Source organism: Bombina bombina, chromosome 4 (assembly GCF_027579735.1).
Source record: "Bombina bombina isolate aBomBom1 chromosome 4, aBomBom1.pri, whole genome shotgun sequence".
NCBI lineage: Eukaryota > Metazoa > Chordata > Amphibia > Anura > Bombinatoridae > Bombina > Bombina bombina.
The window spans coordinates 116,158,632-116,184,967 of NC_069502.1; the positions used below are offsets into that span (position 1 = coordinate 116,158,632).

The following is a 26,336-nucleotide window of genomic DNA, read 5'->3' on the forward strand; positions in this document are numbered from 1 at the left end:
GGGCTAGATTGCGAGTGGAGCAGTAATTACCGCTCTCGCACGCTATCTCCGATCGACTTCTTCTCTATGCCAGAGTCGGGTAGTGCTCGTATTACAAATTGAAAGTAAATGGTTAACTCTTAATCGCTAACCAGACTCGTGCAAAGAGGACAACTTAAAATATTGCGTTGCGTTAACGTACTCTCCCATTGACTTCAATGGAGAGAAAAAAGTGGAAACAAAACACCCATACTCGCATGCTAACCCGAATCATCAAAGGACCTGTCAGAATCTCCTTTTGCCTGTGCTCCACTGGCCCTTTAATTATACACATGCCTATTTAAGGCATACCTTTGCCCCTCTTCTACGCTGGATTAATTGATTCACTCACCATAGCGTGTGTGAAACCTGAGCCAATCCCGGCTCCTCCTGCTTCCCCCAGCATCTCAGAGCGGCACTCCCGCTCTCTTTCCAAACCTGTGTCTCAGCTCTCCAGTCAGTCTTCAGAGGACATCGGCTGCTAACCTCTGACGTCATCAGCTACTGCCAGGAGAACGAAACTCTTCTCTGAGCTACACGCTGCAAGCCGCAAACTACCGCTGCACCGCTTGATCTCTGCAGACCCTTGCTTTCTGAAATATCCTAACAGGTCGTATGATTACCTATGCTACTGCTTGATACCCTAAAGTGACTTTGATTTACTTGCCTACCTTTTGCCATTATACTGTGTAACTCAGAACTGTACTGCTGTGTGAATCTGATCTATGAACCTGCCATCCTAGTTTCCTGCAGACTTCAGTGTCTGTCTACTAAACTAACATTTGGCACAAATTAAGTACAGATAGGTTAACTTACCAAAAGCCTAATATTGTTAACCCCATCTGTTACACAACACACTTTCTTTTGCAATCTCATACTCTGTCTGCTATAAGAAAACCTGTAAGTGTCAGTGTTTCTAGTGAACACTTACACAAAAAATTAAGTTATTACAGGACCCCTACTCTAATAACCCCTAAACCACCACATAGCCCACCACAAAGTCCCCACTACACTATTAACCCCTAAACCGACACCCCCCACATCACAAACTACTCCTCTACACTATTAATTCCTAAATCGCCACCCACACATCTTAAACTTCCTCTTCCCACTATTAACCCCTAAACCACCACCCACACATCACAAACAACCTCTTTACACTATTAACCCCTAAACAGATACCCCCCCACATCGCAAACTACTTCTTTACACTATTAATCCCTAAATCACCACAGCCCCCACTGCAAAGTAACCAACATCTAAACCCCCTAGTCTAACACCCCCTAAGTTAACCCAAAATAGACTAACCTTACCTTTACCAAAAAAAAAACCTAACCTTCTTTAAAAAAATAAAAACTTACCTGAAAGATTATAAAAAGCTAACCTCACCTTTAAAAAAAATAAAAAAAAACTTCCATTACAAAAGTTTAAAAAAACCTAACATTACTTTAAAAAAAACAACAACTAACATTACAAAAAATAAAAAAATAACATTATTTAAAAAAACAAAACAACCTAACATTACAAAAAACACTAAACTACAAATATAGGGTGAGATTGCATATCTGGTGCAGGCTTCTGCTGAAACCCTCGCCACCCGTAATTTCACTTTGCACATCGGGGAATCACATAAACCCCGCCGGCAGTTCATAAAGTCCCGTAAGTTGGATAAACTAGTGATGTCCAGAAATGTGCGTAAATACAAAATTCTTGAGTCGCCAGTGACTAACGGCACTTTAGAAACTGCCGGCGCCTAAGAAAAAAAAATAAATATCAAATCTCCTGTAAAAGTCTAACCCGCCTCCAAAAAATAAAGCCGACACGTCAAAACCCCTATATCCGCCATCACTCCCATGGCTGATTTGAATTTGAAGAATCAAATCAGCCAATAAGAATGCAAGGTACCCCATATTTAAATGCATGTAATTTTCAATCCTCAGTGTGCAGCGGTGATCGTACGAAGAGGATCTCAACGCTCGATGGCTCCGCGGTCGCCGGTCTTCTGTTCTGCGCTCATCTCATCTCCGTTCAGCATCGGCTTGGTCCTGGATGAAGATAGAAGACGTCTCCGCAATATATATTGTGCATGCGTTTAGTTCAGGGAATTACGGGAGTTACAGTTTTCAGCGGAAGGCTTGCTGCGTCTGCCTTTGTGTGGTGAGGTGAAAATAGAGTAAAAGTTCTCCATTTTCGCCGCATAAGTCCTTGCACTGAATATGTGATATCGATTTGCGATGTGGTTCTATGTTAGCTTACGGGAGTAAAAATTGCGGGCGACGGGTGAAATATATGCACCGCATATATATGTGGCGCCGTATATGTGATAGCAAAACTGCGTAAAATCCGGCATCGCCGACTTTTGCGGGCGACGCTGCATATGTAATCATGCCCATAGCCTTTTAAAGGGCCTTTTGTAGGGCATTGCCCTAAAGTGAATCAGCAGCTTTTTTTTTTTGTAAAAAAACAAACTATTACCTTCTAACATTAACCCCCCCCAAAAAAAAACTACTTTAAAAAGTGCCCTGAATAGGGAATTTGGCTGGGTATTTAGTTCTTTTGCTGTCCATTAAAATAAATAAATAAATAAAAAACCCTAATCTAAAACAACAAAAAAACATAACACTAAACCCCGAAAATAGTTCTCACCAAAGAAGAATCCGGGCAGTGGCGCTCCATCTTCATCATGGCGGTGGTCCATCTTCTTCCTGCTGGCGGTCCATCATCTTATGTTTATCGTGGCGGCAGTCTTCATCAATCTTCAGATCTTTAACGCAGAGGACCTCTTCATGTGGTCACCAGCCGCACATTGAATTTTGAATGCAAGGTACACCTTTTATATAGGGGTACTCTTGCATTCCTATTGGCTGATATTTATGTTCAAATCCAAGTCAGCCAATAGAATGAAAGCTTTTTCTATTGGCTAATTTGAATTTGAACATGAAAATTAGCCAATAGGAATGCAAGGGTACCCCTATATAAAAGGGGTACCTCACATTCAAAATTCAGTATACAGCTGGTGACCGCATGAAGAGGACCTCTGTGTGGAAGATCTGAAAATGGATGAAGATCCCGCTGCCGTGATGCAGATAAGAAGATGGACCACTGCCGGGATGAAGATGGAGTGCTGCTCCCCGGATTCTTCTTTGGTGAGTACCATTTTTAAGATGCTTTTTTTTCACTTTTTTTCATGGGCAGCAAAAGAGCTAAATGCCAAGCAAATGCCCTTTTCAGGGCACATTTTAGAGTAGTTTTTTTTAGATAGATTTTTTTTGGGAGGGGCAGGGGGGTTAATGTTAGAAGATTATTCTGTGTTTCTTTTTTTACGAAAAAGAGCTGATTCACTTTGGGGCAATGACATGCCCAACAAAAGGTTAAGTGTTAAAATATTTTATTTTATTTTGGGGAGGTTTTTTTTTTAATGTGGGGTTTTAGAATAGGCATAACTCTTGATGTTTTTGGTAATTTGTTGTTTTTTGTAATGTTAGGTTTTTTATTTTTTCTAATATTAGTTTTTAAAGTAATGGTAGTTTTTTTTTTTAAAGGTAAGGTTAGTTTTTTGTTAAATTTTTCAGGTAAGTTTTAATTTTTTTAATGGTAGTTAGGTTATTGTTTGGTAAAGGTAAGCTAAGTCTAATTTGGGTTAACTTAGGGTGTTAGGTTAGGGGGTTTAGATGTTAGTGGGTTACTTTGTGGTGGAGGCTGTGACAGTTTAGGGGTTAATAGTGTAGGTTACTTTGCAATCTGGGGGTGTGGCAGTTGAGGAGTTAATAGTGTAAAGAGGTAGTTTGGGATGTGGGGGCTGTGGGAGTTTAGGGGTTAATAGCGTAAAGAGGTAGTTTGTGATGTGGAGGGTGGTGGTTTGGGGGTTAATAGTGTAGTTTAGCGCAACTGTTTCCTCCAAACACTGAAAGGTTGCCTGAAAAGTTTGAGCCGCAAATGCGATTACTTTTTGCGCAATCACATTTACTTTCAACTTGTAATACTAGAGCACATTACCTGCTCAACGCTACCCATAGAAAATATGGGGATCGTAAATTACCATGAGTTTGTGCAAACGAATATGCGGTCATTTAAGCGTTTACACTCTTTGCGCTAACGATAACGCTCCACTCATAATCTAGGCCACTAATGGCTGGAAATTTAAACAGAGTTTATGGTAGATTCAAATTGCTGTAGTATAATTAAAGTTAATAATAAAACAATTAAATCTGATAACCTGGAGTTAATGGCTGCAGTGTTTCTAGTGTGCAAAAATTCTTACTCATCATAATAATTCCTGCTCTAACTAAAGTAGTAAAAACCTGATAAATTGTGCAAAGTTCATGTGATATATGTCAGCTCTCTGAAGAAAGATTTGTCACTTTGTCCTCTCCATGCAACAGTGATGGTCACCTATCATCTCCTCAGGCGTCTGTGCCTGGTGGCTTTATTTATTAATGTCACAGCTTTTACGGTAAGACATGAGGGAGAAAGTTTTTGCTATATGTGTAATGTAACCTGAAGCTAACAGCTATAATTATTTTTATATTGCCTTCTAGATCACTCACAATAAAGAAGGTAACGGTAAGATCACATACTAAAAATATGTATTTTGTTAATGTGTCTTTTACATGTAATTATTGGTTCATTTATCTTTTCTTAAACAGAGAATGACATAGATGCTGGGGAATTAAGAAAAGACATCCCTCAAATAAATATTGGTGAGTTATTAATACCCAAGATAGTAGTGTTAATATGAGATATTTATCACCTAGTAAATCTACCTTCTTTAAAAGAAGAGAAACCTTCAGTATTCTGTAACAGGCTACCTGAATGTTATTTATATTACAATATATAATTATTTGCAGTCTATTTGTTTAGAAAAAAACCCCATGTAATTAATTGACTTGTTTTTCTGTCCACATATTGAAGTTGTCAGCTGCTGCATATATTAATTTACATTAGGTATAAATGTGATATAATGTGCCCCTATAATGGGTGCTGTGTATGCTGCACTGTATACCTGATACTAAGCCCCACCTATTAAAGGTGTAGCCCACAATATACAAGTATAGTCTGCATTAAATTACTTGTCACGAATTAAGGGCTAGATTACAAGTGGAACGCTTATTTATTGCGCCCCACGCAAACAGAAAAATTTGCTGTTTGGGGGGCGTGCGATAAATAGCCATCCATTAAGTAATGTCTGGTTATTGCTACCTTGAGCTCACGGTAGCAATTAGCACGCAGAAAATTAACCAGAGATCACATCTCTGGGTAATTTTCTAAAAGTGCCCCAATTTTATTCTTCCATATAAAAATACTGCACGGAACAGTTTCTAGGGGTTAGAAGAGGCGAGTGTGGGGTGTTAGAAATAAAATGGCACTGAAAAGTGCCTTTACATAGCGGTCTGTGGGAAGTGTGTTCCCTGTAAATATATATGTACATATATAGTTATGTGTTAAAATGTGTATATAGATATATTAACACATAAATATATATGTGTATATTCATATACATATATATTTAACTTTGCTGCCCATCGCTGTGCAACTTACCCCCTTCACTATGCTTAGGTTCTGTGCTGCGTCTGACAGCATCAGAACGAGGCTCCTATTTGAGCCTATGGAAGCGCTCTCTTGTGAGCACAATACTTCCGTGCAAGGTCACATTCGCATTGCACCTAACTCGTAATACTGGCGCACATTTGCGTGCGCTGGTATTACAAAGTGGAGCGCAAATATCTTTTTAGCAAAATCAATATTTTGCACTCCACTGGGTAAGGGATGACCCATCTTAGATGAACAATTTGGGAAGTGTTTTATTTAGACACACCTGTACCTGTCCCTGACTTTTCAGGACCATACAAGCTTGGTCCCCCCAAATATGTATCTCATGTTTCTAGATATAAATACACAGTCATTGGTGTTTTAGGGATTTGTATCTCTCCTAGTAAGATGCTTCATGCTACCTTCATCTGAAAATATGCTCCTTTGTATGTGGAACAAGTCAAATAGATCACATGCAACATTACCCATAATACCCACACCAAGCATAAGTTACATCTGCCTAGAACAGAGAAGTTTTTCTTATAGAAAGAATATGGGGAATAATATTAGGGTGTGTGTGAAGGGATTATAAATTACTCTAGAAAAATGTTTCTTTAATGATTCAGATTGAGCACACAATTTTAAACAATTTTCCAATTTACTTTCATTCTTTATTTGGCTTGCTTTTCCTGTTACTTTTATCTGAATATTGTAGGTTTCCACTCCACCCCCAGAGAGGCTCTAGTCCATTCCTAAGAATGCAGAATACTGACCTGCCTGCAAGCAGCACATTGATTGGTTGATATGTGCAGAGAGTACATTTATATCTTAATTGGCCCCAGCAAAGTAAATAAGATTAACATTAAAGATGGCTCTCAAGGGTCGTGTCCTTGTTTTGCAGATCGTTTGCAATCCATTCATTAATATTTGCCCTTAATGTTTGACTTTCATGTCCCTTTTAGTGGGTTAAATTATTGTCATTGGCAAAAACAGGGTTAAACATTATGATCTAGATTAAGAGTTCAGCGCAAAATATTGCTTATGCAAAAGGGATATATGCGATCAACTGAGTAATACCAGTGCACGCAAATGTGCGCTGCTATTACAAGTAAGGTGCAATGAGAACGCAATTGCGTTCCAATTGCACAGAAGCATTGTCCTCCAATGGGAGCCTCATTCTCATGCCATGTCTCACTAGAACTAGAGAAAGTCGTGCCGCGATGGGCATCAATTTTAAATATATGTTATATTCATATCCATATATAACTACAGGGAACACACAGTTCCCATAGAACGCTATGTAAAGGCACTTTTCAGTGCCGTTGTTTTTCTAACACCCCTCAGCCGCCACTTTTAGCTCCTTATAACTGCATTTTGCAGTTACTTTATTAAAAAATAGAGATGCTATCATTTTTACTTTTTAATAAAGTTTACTATATTGAAATTTGGGACCAATTCAAGGACTTTTCTAAAATTAACCATATTAACACATAAATATATATGTATATATTCATATACATATATATTTATATTTGCTGCCCAACGCTGCCCGACTTACCCCCTTCTCTGCACTAGTTCTCATTTCGTGAGCGAAATGCTTCAGTGCAATGCGAACGTGAGGTCACGTCCGCATTGCTCTTCACTTGTATTCTACAGTTTACACTGTGCTCTTACAATACAGGGAGTGCAGAATTATTAGGCAAATGAGTATTTTGACCACATCATCCTCTTTATGCATGTTGTCTTACTCCAAGCTGTATAGGCGCGAAAGCCTACTACCAATTAAGCATATTAGGTGATGTGCATCTCTGTAATGAGAAGGGGTGTGGTCTAATGACATCAACACCCTATATCAGGTGTGCATAATTATTAGGCAACTTCCTTTCCTTTGGCAAAATGGGTCAAAAGAAGGACTTGACAGGCTCAGAAAAGTCAAAAATAGTGAGATATCTTGCAGAGGGATGCAGCACTCTTAAAATTGCAAAGCTTCTGAAGCGTGATCATCGATCAATCAAGCGTTTCATTCAAAATAGTCAACAGGGTCGCAAGAAGCGTGTGGAAAAACCAAGGCGCAAAATAACTGCCCATGAACTGAGAAAAGTCAAGCGTGCAGCTGCCAAGATGCCACTTGCCACCAGTTTGGTCATATTTCAGAGCTGCAACATCACTGGAGTGCCCAAAAGCACAAGGTGTGCAATATTCAGAGACATGGCCAAGGTAAGAAAGGCTGAAAGACGACCACCACTGAACAAGACACACAAGCTGAAACGTCAAGACTGGGCCAAGAAATATCTCAAGACTGATTTTTCTAAGGTTTTATGGACTGATGAAATGAGAGTGAGTCTTGATGGGCCAGATGGATGGGCCCGTGGCTGGATTGGTAAAGGGCAGAGAGCTCCAGTCCGACTCAGACGCCAGCAAGGTGGAGGTGGAGTACTGGTTTGGGCTGGTATCATCAAAGATGAGCTTGTGGGGCCTTTTCGGGTTGAGGATGGAGTCAAGCTCAACTCCCAGTCCTACTGCCAGTTTCTGGAAGACACCTTCTTCAAGCAGTGGTACAGGAAGAAGTCTGCATCCTTCAAGAAAAACATGATTTTCATGCAGGACAATGCTCCATCACACGCGTCCAAGTACTCCACAGCGTGGCTGGCAAGAAAGGGTATAAAAGAATGACATGGCCTCCTTGTTCACCTGATCTGAACCCCATTGAGAACCTGTGGTCCATCATCAAATGTGAGATTTACAAGGAGGGAAAACAGTACACCTCTCTGAACAGTGTCTGGGAGGCTGTGGTTGCTGCTGCACGCAATGTTGAAGGTGAACAGATCAAAACACTGACAGAATCCATGGATGGCAGGCTTTTGAGTGTCCTTGCAAAGAAAGGTGGCTATATTGGTCACTGATTTGTTTTTGTTTTGTTTTTGAATGTCAGAAATGTATATTTGTGAATGTTGAGATGTTATATTGGTTTCACTGGTAAAAATAAATAATTGAAATGGGTATATATTTGTTTTTTGTTAAGTTGCCTAATAATTATGCACAGTAATAGTCACCTGCACACACAGATATCCCCCTAAAATAGCTAAAACTAAAAACAAACTAAAAACTACTTCCAAAAATATTCAGCTTTGATATTAATGAGTTTTTTGGGTTCATTGAGAACATGGTTGTTGTTCAATAATAAAATTAATCCTCAAAAATACAACTTGCCTAATAATTCTGCACTCCCTGTATATTAAAGGCAGTTTAAATTCATACCATATATCAGCAATTAAGCACTGCTTTGGCAAAGAAGACCTAGATTACAAGTGGAGTGGAAAAATGTTAGCGTTATTGTGTTAACATTGCTCAAGCGCAATCAATAACGCCTCTATTTTTGCGCTCGTATTTCAAGTGCAAAAATCAAGTGATAGTCTAGGTATATCTTGAAAATGTTTAAGTACTGATGGCACTTCTATGTATTAATTAGTTAGCGATACTGCCACTTTAAATAATGTTAGGTCTTTATAATAATTAGTGTGGATAAAAGGTGCTAAATATCAAACTCAAACATTGACTGATTCAGTTTAAGAATATTTAACAAGTACTTATCATCCCTAATATGTATGTAATGCGTGGATCACAACTTATACAAAAACAACAACTTTATTTAAAAAAACCTTTAAGAATGGTTTTGATTAAAAACAGTATGTTTGCAGTAGTAAAACCTCATTATAATATTTCCATGTACTGTATATATGACCCACCATGAGGTCACTTCACTAATATAATAAAGACTGGACTAGTCTGAGCATCCGTTGAAATTAGTCTAATAGGATATTCACTATACAGATAGTATAATAATATTGTCTAAATGATCACCAAACTATATTTTTATTATGAGGAGAGTCTATATACTTCACCTTTCAACTTATTTATGATGAAAGCACTCTGCTAGTGACCTACACTAGCACATTTTCAAGGGTATTTTAGGGAAAGGGCACGCAAAATAATTAAGGGACAGTAAAGTCAAATGTAAACTTTCATGGTTTTTACAGATCATTAAATTAAAAAGCAACAAAAAAACCCAACTAAAAATAAAATAAAATTCTGTTATCAGTTTTGATTTGTTATTTTGGTATCCTTTGTTGAAGAGTTAACATATTTAGGCTCAAGACCTTACATTTCTCTTTAGCACTCATTAGCAGTAATGTTTGAAACATTGTATAACATTCCTACAAACATTGTTGCAAGCTCTTTGACAATCGAGTTCTAACAACATAACATCTATGGCCCTGAGCTTAACTAGGTTCATTCTTTAACAAATTATACCAAGAGAATTAAATTTGATAACAGAAATACATTGGAAAGTGTGCACTATCTAAACCATGAACGTTTTGTTTTGACTTTACTGTCCCTTTAAAGGGACACTGAACCCACATTTTTTCTTTCGTGATTCAGATAGAGCATGCAATTTTAAGCCACTTTCTAATTTACTCCTATTATCAATTTTTCTTCGTTCTCTTGCTATCTTTATTTTAAAAAGTAGGCGTCTAAGCTAAGGAGCCAGCCAATTTTTGGTTCAAAACAATGGACAGCACTTGTGTATTGGTGGGTGAATTTATCCACCAATCAGCAAGCACAACCCAGGTTGTTCACCAAAAATGGGCCGGCATCTAAACTTACATTCTTGCTTTTCAAATAAAGATACCATACTATTATAAAATTTGATAATAGGAGTAAATTATAAAGTTGCTTAAAATTGCATGATCTATCCGAATCACGAAAGAAAAAAATTTGGGTTCAGTGTCCCTTTAATGAAAACATATTGTCATTTTTTACTTAGTTTAAAATGTTATGGGTATATTAAATGTTGAGTTTAATGTCCTTGAAACCACTTAACGATTGCTGACGTATCCTGTATGCCAGCGGTCTTTCACATACCCAGTTATATTGCTCTATAATAGCGCAGATATCAGCAAGACCGTGCTATATCTGCATGCCTCTGGAGTTTTGCCGGTAGAAAACCCCTTGACGACCACACGACATACAGGGTATGATGGTTGTTAAGGGGTTAACAACAAAACAAATTTAATTAATTTCTCTAAATGCTTTTGGGTGGAAATCTCATAGTGGTAAAGGAAATGTCTGCAGTTATAGTAACTATGGACTATATTCTTATTTTTTTTTAGAGGCAGGAGTGAATCTATTTGAAGGAGATATCATGTTGCCAGTAAGTATTTTCTTAATGCATACAATGTTTTGTACCAAAAAAGACATATCTGAGTTGCTTTTTATTTTTTTTATCAGAAAAGTCGCAATGCCCTTCGAGATGATTTTTATAGGTGGACATTTCCCATCCCTTACATACTGGCAGATAACCTGGGTAATAACTGTTTTATGTAACTGTTACTATTATATGAATTTAGATAAACACAGAATATATTAAATCCATAATGTATATTTTTGCAGACTTGAATGCTAAAGGAGTCATACTTAAGTCTTTTGAAATGTTCCGACTAAAATCATGTGTGGATTTTAAACCGTATGAAGGAGAGTCTACTTATATTCATTTTCAGAAATTTGGTGGGTAAGTGTTTAGAAACCATAGTGTTTAGTATGTGAGAATTGTCCACAAAAAATGTCATTCTATACAGGAGGTAAATCTCTATAGAACAAGCTACCAAGTTATTGAGCGTGTTGTTCGCTCCTTAGAGTGCTCTTCTCGCTATGTGTATTATGTCTCCCTAAAGGAAAAAGGGGCAACCCCTCACTGACGAGGCCCAATGAAGGCAGAAATGATCACCTAGGGTTGCCGTGTTCCTTGTTTAGAGAGGTATTGCCTGGTGTTTTGGCGCTGAACTGACGTAGTAGGCGGGATCAGACTGATATACTATAGGAAAGTTCTACTCTGTGAAAAGCATTACTGGGCTAAAACGAAGCTGCACCCAGGTGGTACATCACCATATGTCAAGATTTCTTTAATGTTTGGCTATCTCAGATTGTTGTTGCTTTAAACTTTATAAAGTAACAGGACGTGGAGACTGTGTTACTATGTTTAAAGCAACAACAATCTGAGATAGAGATAGCCAAACATTAAAGAAATCTTGACATTTGTTACTAACACTATCTGAAACGTTACTTCTGCTTACATTGTTAAGAAGTTTAAAGGACGCTGAAATACCTGGTAACAATTAAAAATACAATTAAAAAGGCTTCTTAATAAAACCCCTTAAGATTGTGATACTACAAACTTGTTAAATATATAAGTGTTTGTTATCAATTTATTGTGAACAATCAATTTGCTGTGAATCAACTGTATATGAACTGTTTTTAGATAAGAACGCATTTACAATTTATAATATTAGAATCATTTAGTTTTTAATGACACCGGTGTCTGATATATCTGTTACGTTATTTATGTTTGTTAGTTTATGTGAATAAATACTAAGGGTTAATTATAATTAATCTTTTGTTGGCTGGATTAATTTTCATCATTATTGTACCTTTGACAGATTACCTAAAAGTTTTTTTTACGAGTTTTGACTCCAATTTGGATATATTTTAGTATACTTAGAGTAGTTAGCCTGATTGGGCGCATCCCTCAATCTCTTTTTGTTTTGTGATAAATGAACATATCACATGACCAGTGTCCCCTCTAAGGCCACATTTTGTGAGCTGTCCCTGAGTGAAACAGTTAATTAGGGAACCACACCCTGCAGTTAGCAAATACTACACAATGCAGACAGCAAAGTATGGTTCCCTTATTAACTGTTTCACTGCTGGGTCGCTCACAAAATGTAGCCTTAAAGGGAACACTGCACATGGCTGTAATTTTTTTATGTGTTAACACTTTGTGTGCTCGAGTTGTTTTTCAGTACCCACCCACCACTTGCTAATTCACAGTCACTTGTGTAGGCATGGTTAGGTACAGTCATTTTATTAGCAAAATATCAATTATTTTATAAAATACATTTTATTAAATTTTACAGATTCAATCGTAACATTAAATCACATAGACCTAAACAAAGTACATATACAGTTCAAGAGCTACAACATGAGCCCCACTACGTAATAATGTTCCAGTAATGCATAGAGAGGGAATAAAGCAAAATGCAACATGTGACCGTTAAAGTAAATACAACCATAAGGTGAGTTTGTGTAATCAAAGCTGGGTACCTACAGGACACCCTTTACTCCACACTGAACACAAATACATAAACCTGACATGCACATTCACCAGGAGGTTCAGTGTTAACCTGCTAACGAGTTACCTAAAGTGAGCACAACTATTAACACATTACTGAGAAACACAAGGGCAAAGCTGGTTGAACATAGATAAAAAAAAACACAGCAAAAACTGGAATGTGCCTAGGTGATAAAACCAGATCTAATGAGAATGAACCCATTGAGCTTAGGAGTGTGAGGTCTGTCACATGTATATGACCAGGATTTGGTTATCTAGTGAGAAAGAGAAAGGCCTTAAAAAGAATATATGGCTCTCTTCAAGGACGAACATTTTCTGTGCAAATGGACAGTACACTTTGAACTTTATTGCACTATTTTGTTTTTTCTTTTCTTATGACTGTCTGTATGAATCTACTTTGTCAAATGTCACTGAGTCAATAAAGAAATATTACAAATAAAAAAAGAATAGGTGACTCCTGGGTCTGTGTATTTAGTGAAAAGTATGAAGAGCAGCACCTATATAAAGGATGGCGGAAAAAAAATAAAGATGACAGGGGAACAAGGGAATGAGAAATCAAGAGGTAAACAGAATGTAAAGGGAAGATGTAAGGAGTGGAGCAACAATGGGAGTGGGTGGGAGGTAATAAGCGCTGTCCCCCTGCCCCCCCATCAGCTGCCCCACACCTATAACTAGAATAGCAACTTAACCACTTATAATAAATATATGTAACAATTATATTCAATCAATAAGTTTCTCCCATGTTGTAGTATAAACTTACTATATCTCTAGAAAAGTATTTTGTGTTTTTCTATTTTGTGTTCATGATCAAAGCAAATCTGACAGTATACACCAGTAGTGCATGTAATAGACACTACTATAAAGAATAAGATGCACAGATACTGATATAAAAATCCTGTATAAAACGGTTTAAAAACTTACTTAGAAGCTTTCAGTTTAGCTCTGTTGAAAAGGTAGCTGGAAAGCCCACTGCAAGTGGGAAATAAGACACTCCCCCCTCCCCCTTCTTTTGCATATGAAAAGACCCTTTACACAAACAGGAGCAAGCTGGAGTAAATATCTGACGGTACTCTCCTTAAACTTGGTTAGGAGACTGAAAATCAGAGCAATGTTATTTAAAAATAAGCAAAACTATACATTTAAAAAAAACAACAACTTTATGGGCTATATAAATAGATCATCTACAAAACATTTATGCAAAGAAAAAATGAGTGTATAATGTCCCTTTAAGTCAAGCTATGGCCAGACATACTGAAGATAAGATGTAAACCTCCAGCAATTGTCTAGATATTGCAAGACATCTAGATCCAAGTGGAGCTAGGCTATTGCAGGATCTCTCTGGACTTCTAATCTCAAGCCTTTTGTAGCTTAGGGTAGCTCCATCAGACAGTAGACCACAACCTAAAGCCCACAATGCCTCCAGCATAGTGGGGAATGACTGACAGCAATCTTTGCAAAAAGAGTTTGGAACCAAATGCCAAAATGCTAAAGTTATATAATATAGCTCGAAAAATATCCATTGTTTTACAGTTCTTTATCAGATAAACCCTGCTAAGGCCAATTAGAGACAGATATGTTAGGCTTGTGAAACCAACTTAAAATTGCAATACTTAAAACAAAGAACAAGTGAATAAAATATATGATGAACGTATATTACAAACGTTATGCCCTTTAGGTTACAATCTCAAAGTGATTACCCTTTAAGGTCAGGTAGCCATGAGAGAGATCCAGCAAGGATTAAATGAAAAATAAAATATATATATACACACACACACAACCTTACAGAGGACAATTGTAATTTACATAACAATCTTGATTTATTGTTTATTTTTATTATTATTATGTATTTATTTATTATTTATATGCATGTGATACCCCGAAAATATTTATACATTACACAATTTTTATGCTCAAACTCATATTAATTTTAATCTTTATTGAAAAATATAACAAGTTCAAAGCAGGTTAAAGTTTCCATCAGAAGAAATAGTAGTGCAATTACACAGCCAAGTACATTTTACAATTTCACAAAAAGTCATATTCAATGACATCCTCGATTCAGTCTTCATACATTGCTTATTTTTACTCTATGTAACAAAAAGGGTTTAAATATTAATAAAGGGAGTGAAGGTAAATATGGAGTATATGTGGAGTGGTTGTCGTCCTGTGTTTGGCACAAGTATATATTCAGCTGTTATAATAGTGAGTTAGTGTATTCCTCCCAGATAAAGAGGATTGAGTGATAATGGTCTAGTCTTTTGGTGTGCAGGTAGTGATACTTTTGTTGGCCACAACCTCTCCAACAGCAATTTCATGTTCATTTCAGAGATTCCTAGAGATGAGGTTGATTTGCTCATGTTTTTAAAAATGTTCTGCCACTGCTTTTTGGTAATATTAACTTGTAAGTCTGCTTCCCTTGGTGTATGTGGGTAGAGGGGAAGAGTGAATTTGTAATAATAGTTTATATGAGAGTGAGAGAACGCCTTGTATGCCCTATGTTGAGGAACAAATGGACTCAAAAGGGTATAGTGGTCTTGTGAGGTTGTATCTATATTGGTGCGTAGATAGAAAGTGAGACAATTGTTATTAAAAGTTATTAAAGATTGTTAGGTGTGGGTCTGTCAGACTAGATAGACAGTATTGAGTCATGTATAGTTTTGAAGCTTAATGATTCAGGTGGTATAGAAATCGGTAGGTTGGGATTCTCAAACACATATTTTATGAGCAATTTGAGATTTTGGTTTCAATCTCAGTCAAGTCTTGTGAAGCTTTTAGCTAGAGGCAGTCATATCCTTGCTGATATTGTTTGTTCTAGGATCTCCATGTGACCAGTAGCAAAAATAGCCATTAATGACTGCCATCAAACATTTGACTAATTCATTTTGGCCCATAAAATGTAATAATATGTTTGGTGCGATAAGGTAAACAGCAGCAATACAGTGGATAGGTTGTATTGTTATGTGTGAGGACAAAGTTCTTAGGAGCAGAATTAGCTGCTGAAATTTAAATTTGTGCAAGAAATCCCTTGTGCAATGCCACCCCCTGCTCTCACAAAGGAGTCAGGATTGACATCTGCAACGTATGAAGTTGTTGTGGGCACGATAAGAATCAGCAGTTGTACAACCTGCCTGCTCCAAAGTGGACCTTAAGCAGCTTATGCATTTTTATAAATGGGGCCCAATGTTACACAATGAAATGGATAGTACACAAACTGTAAATTAGGTCTAATGACAAAATGTCAAAGATAAAGGTTCAGAATAAAAATGAGAGGCTGGGTGACTTATTCATACTGACTGTATTAGCTATTACTTTATTTGTTTGCATCAAGTGGAATATTAGTTTGTAAACTGTGTTCATTCATTCATTCATTCTTTTTTTTTTTTTTTTTCTTTTTTTGAGGTGTTGGTCAATGGTTGGTAACCTAAAGACGGGACAAAACCTTTCCATTGGTGAAAGGTGTGACTACAAGGCCATTGTTGAACACGAGATCCTTCATGCTCTTGGTTTTTACCATGAACAGTCACGAACTGACCGGGACGACTATGTGGAAATCTGGTGGGCTGAAATTACTGAAGGTTGGTTTATGCTATACATAAACATTGTATGGCTACTTTTCTTGTTTTCTTTTTATTTATTTTGTTTTAAACTGGACTAGCAGGCTTTTGGGGAGGGGGTTCTTGTGTTCTATAGGTGGGTTTAGGAAACAAGTGGGCAGTGCAAGAGGAAAGTTAGGGAAGTCATGGTGATAGTGGAGGGGCAGTGTTTATTTTTCTTTCTTTGTGTAATCAACATTTAAAGTGAAGGTAAAGTTACGTTAGTCTCTATCCAGAATTCCATTTATGTGGTAAAAATAACATAGGTCTCATTCATCATTTTTGTTAATTATTGCGTTAAATAGAGTTATCAACATTTTTCCGGCAATTTACTAACCTTGTTTATTCAACCCGTTTTTGTTGTTGTTTTTTTTCATTGCGGTCACGTTTTAAGCTTGTCCTATTGAAATTTAGGCCGTTAGGCGGCCGTCACTGCACACCATCCACCTACTTGTTAAAGAGCGCATGCGCAACTTATTTTTTCGTAACATTCAACACTACGCACGCTCCCATGTTGCACATGCGTTCTATTTACAGGTCTGAATCCAATACGTCATCCGCATTGTATAAATGATACAGACAAGCACATCTTTTCACTTTGCAAGCAGCTGATTAAAAGTAACTTCCTCACATGCTCACGATCGTGATTTTTAAACATAATCTATATGTCTCAAACTATAAATTGTATTATTTACCGCTATACAAGTATTGTGTATTGAATTTCAATAATATAATAAGGAATGGTTATTACAATCAAATAGAAACAAATTGTTTTACCATGTTTGCTAAATAGTAACAATTTAGTTTTTAACAGATACATAGATTTGACCATAAAATTCTAATATAAATTGTATTAATGGGTAATACATCTAACACAACTTTATATCTGAATAGCCGCTATTATTTTTAAGCATTATAGTTTATGTCAATAAATCGGGTATTAGCGCATGCACTGTTAAAAGCTGCATCGGGAACGCACTTTTGAGAGATGTAGAGAGCGGTTGGGACCGCTCTTTACGTCACTAACCTAAAAAACGGAAATAGGGGTTGGGAGGAGTCAGCTGCCAAACGGTAGGGATTTATAAAGATATATATATATTTAAAACTAGCTATGTAACAGAGAAATAAACTTAGGGATTGTATTATATTAATATTAACAAATGCAGTGCTGTCTTCTGGAAGTAAAAACTTTACCTTCACTTTAAGAGGAAAAGAAATATAGAGGGATAGAGCAGTGCAACCCAAAACGGGGTTAGATTATCAGTGGAGTGCTATTTATTGATCCCACTCATGCCTTAAAAATTGTTAGAAGTAAGCTTTTTGCGCTTGTTGGGTAGTGCACGTATTACAAGTTGAAAATAAAACATTTTCACACGAGCGTTACCCGACGCACTCAAAAATCCAAACTTTCGAATATTGCAGTTAACGTATTCCCCATAAACTTAAATGGAGCACGAAAAGTGGAAAAAACTAACAACCAACAAATTTGCTAACCCGTCTTGAAATATTTATATTTCACATTCCAATGTTTTTCACGTAACACACACACATATATATATATATATATATATATATATATATATATATATATATATATATATATATATATATATATATATATATATATATATATATAATATATAATATATACACATACATATTTATATATATGTTAAAGCCCGTGTACACGGGCCAAAATGTGTAAGGAAAGATGCTCGAGCACACACTCATTTCTACTGCGCATGACTGCGTCGGACAAACATACCTGGCCTTTTATTATATAGGTTACAGATATATATATAGGAACATATATTTAAAAATACTTAGAACATATTCCCCTATGTGAAGAAGATTGGAATATTAAATAATTACAGTACATACACAGATAAACACTGTATTAAAAACTTTATTAAATATGATGATTGCATAATTATGATTGCACATGTTTTCAGCTACTTGACTGCAAAGGGCTCCATTGCATGATAAATATATAAAAATATATACATGTATACCTCTGTAAATACATATATACACATATCCATACATATAAATAAATACACATGTACACACATATTAACACACATATATACTGTGTATATATATATATATATATATATATATATATATATATATATACACACACACACATATAAACTCCTTATCACTGATGCGCAACAGTTAGCCCACCACTCGTAATCTAGCCCACAGTTGGTAGTGCTGATTTAGACGAATATTTCATTTTGAAGCTTATTTACACAGCCAGGCAATGCATCACACCGCCCATTGAAATCCTCAGCTATTAATTTAACGAATGGGAAAAAAGTTCCTTCGTTCATGCAGGGTTACCACCTCAGACATGGATCAAATGGTACAGGGTAGAATTTGAATAGCGCCGTTTTGCACAGTATATGTCTCTCCCTGGAAAACCCTGCCGCATGTGTAACTTATAACTGTCCAGGAAAACATGGCTGCGGTGACAACCCAATGTTTATGCCATTAAAACCTTTACTCTAAAGGCAGAAAGCTGCTCTGGAGAAAGAAAAGTGTCTTGTCCCTTTAACATTAGGGTAACTGATGTATGATTTAAAGGGGAGTGTGTCCTCTTTAAAATGAAGGGTTACACTAGATATAATGAGGTCAATAGATAATAGAAAGGTTCTGCATGGAAACATTTTCACTATCTCTACCAAATACAAACACATACTAAAGACCTCTTCTCATTTGTCTCTTCTTTCAAATGAGGGATCACATGAACCTCAATATGTTGCATGGTTGGTGCAAAATTGTAATTACCTCTCTAGTTTTCTAGTTTATTTATGTCCCACCCACAAATAAATCCTTTTGGATGTCTTCTCTCTTGGACTGCTTTATTTTATGCATTTTTGTTGTACTACACTGCTCTGTACAGCCAATCAGAGGCTGCGTACTAAGATCAGTGCAGTAATTTACCCAGGCTATTCTCTGATTGGCTGCATTGTACAGAACTTAGTAAATGAAAAAGAAAAACAACAGCCTGAGCAAGTAGACATGATTATGAGACTTATATAAAGTAAGTACTAAAACCACATTTTGTTTTTGTAATATAAGTGATATGTTCCATCTTAAGAGACATTAACATCATTTTTATTCCTTAGTGCATCTAAAAGAAGGCATTTTATATCTATTAAAGCCACTTTCTGCTAGTTTTAAATCAATCAAAACAGCTGTAAAGGAACAGTAATGTCAAGATTAAATTAATTTCATACAACACATTTCCAATTTACTTTTATTATCAAACATGCTTCAGTCTTTTGTTATCCTTTGTTGAAGAGTAGTCTCATCACCAGTAAAGCACTGCTGGGAACTAGGTAAAAAAATCTTATGCGCTAATGACAAAATTAATAAATCATGTGCAAGGCCGCACAAAAGATAACACACAACTTTATCAATTAGGGACAAAAAACAAGTTGGTATAGAGACAAAATATATTAATATGTACTTTAATTACTTTACCTGCAAATGTATACTTCAGTGCCTCGCCATTAACCCTTTCTTTTTAGTTTCTGAATTGTAAAGCTCTAACTTCCCCCACACAATTCCTTTTATGGCTGTATCTGTATCTATGGTTGCTTTTGGAAAAATACAAAAGTGAATAGGGCTTATCTGCTGGAGCATACCTAGAAGCTGTGAACTCATTGAAACACAATGCCTAACACTGATAAGAGGGGGGGGGGGTGGAGTTGGCTGCCCCAGGCATCTTAGATATGTAATTCATTTTGCTTACTTTTGAAAATTATTTTTTATTATACTTACCAGCAATTACTAAACAATTTTTTAATGCACACTATTTTTAATGAATTAGCCCTTTTAAGATATGCACAGATTTTAACCTGCTTTATGTCCCTTTGTAATCTAGTCTTTTATGTTGGAGGGTTTACTTTTGAGTTTAATGTCTCATTATTGAAATCTCAGCCAATCTCAGGGTTATTTTGTTTCTGTGTGTAATGGTTCTTTAAAGCTACAAAATAAATATTTTGGTGATTTACATGACCTTTTTAGATATAGGAATTTATTAATGTATTCGTTTATTTTACAGGCATGGCACACAATTTTAACAAATATGACGACTACTTAATCACTGATTTGAATACTCCATATGATTATGAATCAGTTATGCATTACGGGCCTCTCTCCTTCAATAAAAATGAAAATGTGCCTACTATCACCGCAAAGATCCCATCATTTAATGACATCATTGGACAACGTCTAGATTTATCAGAAATAGACTTGGAGCGTTTAAACCGCATGTACAACTGCAGTATGTATAGACATTAACAATCAGACTTGTTTATATAATAATGCTTAAACGCTGGACTAGCATTGATAGTTATCACAAATTACATTGTATGTACAGTTTTTATATAAAGAATACCTTAAATTTGTTTTAGGTTAAATCCAAAGAAAGAACATTAGTTTTGAACAGTTCACCTTAAATTGAAATTTGCTGACAAGCCAGCAAGTTGATGGAATGGTTCTACATTAATACTGGGATGGTGGACCAGCTGCACATTATGTGAGGGAGTTAGGGTGTAAAGAACTCAAAATGCAGGAACAGATACACTGAGCAATGAAAAACTTTTTAAAAGCTTTACAGTTGGTAGTTCAGCTGGAGGATCACAGAAACAGCAAGTTTGAACATAGGCCCAATGCAGAGCTCTATGTGCAGAATTATATAACATTATATTTTAGGTTTACTGACACTTTAATGTCAGTACTCACACACTATAATTCATACATAGGTACACTCATTGATTCCAAATTTTAAAAACGCCTATGGAATATTTACAAACTAACATATTATGTATTTTAGAAAAGAAAAGATTACTCTTTTTATATGCTTACAACTACAACTAGGAAGGATCAGGCAAAAAAGAGAATATATATATATATATATATATATATATATATATACACACACATACACATTATAGGATGTATATATCTAAATATACAAATATTTCGATTCACAAATAAACAGATAGATCAATGGTCATACAGAATAGAAGCAGACTAAACAGGAGGTATACTGTAACTTATCTCCAACGATTATTAACATCAAACTCAGAGTTAAATCCCATAGGGATCTACGTACCCAGCTTAAATATCCAGTATAACTCTTGTTTAGATAAAAGTCTGTCTCTATCACCCCCACGAGTGGGAGTTTTGATTATTTCTATAGCTCTCCATCTAAAAGTTCTAACATCCTTCTGATGGATATCCAAAAAATGGGATGATAGAGCCAAGCAATATTTGTAATGCTTGATATAACCGAGGTGCTCACGTATCATGGATCTAACATTTCTGGTAGTCATGCAAATGTATTGGAGTGAGTGTTCTGTAGATTAAATTAGATATATAACATACAGTATTTAGAGGAGCAGTTAATACAACCTTTTTAGAAAAACTTTGTCCAGTGACATATGAATGGAAATCTTTACTTATTGTTATATAATCACAGACCTTACACCTGGAACTCCCACATCTAAATGTTCCATTAGTCTGCTACCAAGTACCCTCAACTTGGTTGGAAGGCAATTGACTAGGGGATAGGATATTATCCAATGTAGCATTTTTTGAGTATATGCACTTAAAACCCTTGTCTACAATATCTACAATATCTTTTAAAGCAACATCTCCATACAACATCGGAAAGTATCTTTTAATGATTTTGCATATAGAGTAGTATTCTGATGAATACTGTGTAATGAACAAAGGTAGATTTTTATCCATATCCTTCTTCTTTGTGAGAAGAACATCCTCTCTACTGATGGATCTTATACGCTTCTCTACACTGTTCACTAAACCTATACGCTTCTCTACACTGTTCACTAAACCTGATGAATAGCCTCTGTTATTTAAACGCCTTTTCATATTATTACATTTATCCAAAAATCGTTATCTCTAGAGCAAATTCTCCTAGCTATAGTGAATCCCCTTAAAAACATGCTTGGGGTGAGCACTCCTGGCATGCAAAATGGTATCACCCACTAGAGTGATCTCTAGGAAATTTATACTCATAGGTTCCCATTCATAGGTGAAACCTATTCCAACATCCCTATTATTAAGGAAATCCACAAAACACTTAGCTTGTATCTCATTAGACCTCCATACAAAGATGAGGTCATCAATCAATCTTTTATAGAACTGCATATAGGCAAGGAAAGGGTTACTATCTGCATTGATATAACAACGTTTAAACCAGCCCATAAAAATATTTGCATAAGCGGGGGCAAATTTAGCCCCCATGGCGGTACCCCATTGCTACAGATAAAAAGTGCCATCAAAACAAAAATAATTATGTTCCAAGAGAAACTGAGTAACCATTAAAATAAAATGTATAGAATTAGTGTCCATGCCTCCAGCCAGTTCCAAAAAGAATCTTAGGGTTTCCAAACCCCTGTCATGTGGTATGCTCGAATAGAGCGATGCCACATCAATGGTTAACCAGCTATAACTCTCGGACCACTCAATGTCTCTTACTAGTAGACACTGGTTTCTCAGTAGGCACAGGATACCCAGCGAGTACTGTTGGTGAGAATCTCACAGGATATCAGATAGGTACAGCAGGCACAGCTGATTTGAGGACGGCTGTCACTGCTATGGTAGATAGAGGTTTCTTAGCAGGGGTAGAATACCCAACGGGTACTGTTGGTGATACTGTCATGGAATACCAGAGAGTTACAGTAGGTACAGCTGGCTTAAGGAAGGCTGTCACTGAAATGGTAGGCACAGGTTTCTCAGCAGGCACAGGATACCTAGCAGGAAAAGCATTATCAATATTCATATCCAAGAAATGGGTTCATACAATGCAGTGCCTCTCTCCCCTAAGGCTACAGACACTCTGTAGTGTGCTGTCATTGAGTATGTGTTTAAAGTAGTAAAGTGTTACTCAAGGAGCAATTTTACTTTTTTAAGCCTACATGAGTGTTATGTTAAAATGTGTAAATTTTTCAGTTCTGGGTATTTCTTTGTACTCCCTTTTTTATTGCAGCACCCAAAAGGAACCGGCTGCCCTGAATTGGCAAGGTAGCCCCTATTTTATATGTACAGTGCTGTACAGAACCAGTAAAAAAGTACAGGGGATATGGAGAAATTAAAGGGACATTATACACTAATTTTTTCTTTGCATAAATGTTTTGTAGATGATCTATTTATATAGCCCATAAAGTTTTTTTTTTTTAAATAAATGTATAGTTTTGCTTATTTTTAAATAACATTGCTCTGATTTTCATACTCCTAACCAAGCCCCAAAGTTTTATGTGAATACCGTCAGCTACCTTCTCCAGCTTGCTCCTGTTTGTGTAAAGGGTCTTTTCATATGCAAAAGAAGGGGGAGGGGGGGGAGTGTTTTATTTGCCGCTTTCAGTGGGCTTTCCAGCTACCTTTTCAACAGAGCCAAACTGACAGCTTCTAAGTAAGTTTTTAAACAGTTTTATACTGGATTTTTATATCCGTATCTCTGCATCTTATTCTTTATAGTAGTGTCTATTACATGCAGTTATATGAAAATGAGTGTATACTGTCCCTTTAAACAATAAAGGAACAAATAGGGAGCATTTAGTATGAGGCTCATTACTTTTCCTAATGCAACCTGGGGACAGAGGTGTCCTATGTAATGTTCAAACACTGCTCAAGCTACATTTTGGCTGGTGTGTTTGGTTTTTAACACTTATATTTGTAAACTATTTATAGGGGATTATTAGTTGTAGGAACCTTTACATCCTTTTTAAATTTTAACTACAGTAACTGGTCTTATCTCAAGTACATAAAATGATAAACCAGTGCAGAACTTACTAACATACTGAAGATGCCTGTTTCACTAGTAAATCATTGCCCTTTATAGTATAGACAGTTGTGTGCTATTAGCCAAATTACTAACTGTATGATAGAGGCCAAAATTAAACTTTCATGGTTCAAATACAGTATACAATTAAAAATGTCCAGAATTGACCTATTTTTCTTGGTATTCTGTTGAAATGTTTTTACTTTTTAATGATAATGGCTCATAAGTGTGCAAATGTCTTGTATAATATGTATAATAAAATTAATCAATAAAAATTGTTGCATTGGAAATTAGCCCATCTAGGCAAGTAACCCTGCTTGCTTTTACCCAGTAACACTCCATATACACTGTTACCGATGCACACGAGGATTCTGGGAAAGATATGCAAATTAGATATCCAACATCTCAGATTGTTTGCTTCCTACAGTGATTTCCTAATAGGGAGAATGCTGCAATACAGAAATCATCACTAGACAGCCTGTTTCAGCAATTTATCTGCTACTCAAGAGTTCTAACAAGAAGGAAACAGGCTGTCTAGTGGTGATTTCTGTATTGCTGCATTCTCCCTATTAGGGAATCACTGTGTGTTAACATAGTATGAAGCAAAAAATCTGAGATGTTGGATATCTAATTTGCATATCTTACCCAGAATCCTCTTGTGCGTTGGTAACAGTGTATGTGGAGTGTTACTGGGTAAAAGCAAGCAGGGTTACTTGCCTAGATGTGCTAATTTCCTATGCAACAATTTATATTGATTTACTTTTGAGACATGGAGGATTTTAATCTAAGACTTTTATCTCCACCATAATTTTAATGAATTATAATAAAAAGATAAATGAAGTGAAAAAGAGAAAGGAGACTAGCAACAACTCCCATAGTTTAATTCTTTTTAAGAGCATACTATACTGTCTGTACACAGTACAAACATTATTTTTAGTACACATATTTGGGCTGTAACATGGCTGATACAATAGGAAGATAGGCATGAAAATGTGGGCATTGTTAACTAAACGTTTTCTCTATTGCAGCTTCCTCTCACACTCTGCTGGACCAGTGCTCTTTTGAATTGAGTAATATCTGTGGGATGGTTCAGGGCAGCACAGATAATGCAGATTGGTTGCATGTAATAAGTACACCAGGAACTCAGGAGGATCACACCTTAGCTGGGCGCTGTAGAGGTAATGAACAAATTAGCTGAATCATTCAGAACTGCTACAACCTTAGTGCAAAGGTTAACAACTCACAAACACATTATGAACTCAGTGTCACTGGCAGGTGGCCTTGTTTGCTCCTCTTACATGAAAACAATCACAAGACAGGTCTGTAGATAGGTCTGTTTATGTTGCTTAAAGGGACATGAAACCCAACATTTTTCTTTTTCTTATTTCTCATGATTCAAATGTTGTGATTTCAAACAACTTAACAATTTACTTCTTTTATTCAATTTACTTCATTCTCTTGGTATCCTTTTTGGATAGATCAGCTATGCACTACTGAACCAATGAAAATAGGCATTTTTGTGCAGCCACCAAGCAGCAGCTAGCTAGCTCCCAGTAATGCATTGCTGCTCATGAGCCTACCTAGATATGCTTTTAAAATAGAGATGCCAAGTGAATGAAGCAATTTAGATAATAGAAGCAAATTGGAAAGTTGTTTAAAATGTCATGTTCTTTCTGAATCATGAAAGAAACATTTGGGGTTTTATGTCCCTTTAATAGGATGTTCCATAAACTATTGTTTAAAGGGACTCTAATGTGAAAATTAAACTTTTATGATTCAGGTAGAGTGTGCTGTTTTAATTTTTTTTCCAGTTTATCATATTGTGCACAGTATTTTTAATTGCACACTTTCTCAGGCACCAGCTACAACTGGGCATGTGTATATGTATATGCATTTGTGATTGGCTCATGTCTGTCACATGATACAGGGGGCCGGCTAATTGAAATCAATTTTGAAATTTGTCATAAAAAAATGTTACAGCTCATTTAAAGTTCAGAATAAGTGTATTGCATTGTCTTTTTAGCATGCAAATGTAGATTCTGTAGTGCTACTGTATTTCATGGTCCTTTAACCTAGGTTTTAAAAATGCTGCAAATCAAACAGATGGTTATGCAATTTGCAGCATTTTAAAAACCCAGATTACAGAATTTTCTTTTTGGCCTTTCTAGGGAGATAAGCGCAATTTTTC

At 36.2% G+C, this 26,336-nt stretch overlaps 1 protein-coding gene across 1 annotated transcript in view; it reads left to right on the forward strand.

Moving 5' to 3' along the window:
* MEP1A (meprin A subunit alpha) overlaps positions 1–26,336 on the forward strand; it is a 69,561-nt gene that overhangs the window by 21,005 nt on the left and 22,220 nt on the right. Inside the window, exons 3-10 of the mRNA XM_053711140.1 lie at positions 4,557–4,581; positions 4,665–4,718; positions 10,719–10,759; positions 10,837–10,912; positions 10,999–11,116; positions 16,133–16,308; positions 20,402–20,623; positions 25,177–25,326. Coding sequence (XP_053567115.1) covers positions 4,557–4,581; positions 4,665–4,718; positions 10,719–10,759; positions 10,837–10,912; positions 10,999–11,116; positions 16,133–16,308; positions 20,402–20,623; positions 25,177–25,326 — 862 coding nt within the window. The remainder of the gene's footprint in view (positions 1–4,556; positions 4,582–4,664; positions 4,719–10,718; positions 10,760–10,836; positions 10,913–10,998; positions 11,117–16,132; positions 16,309–20,401; positions 20,624–25,176; positions 25,327–26,336) is intronic.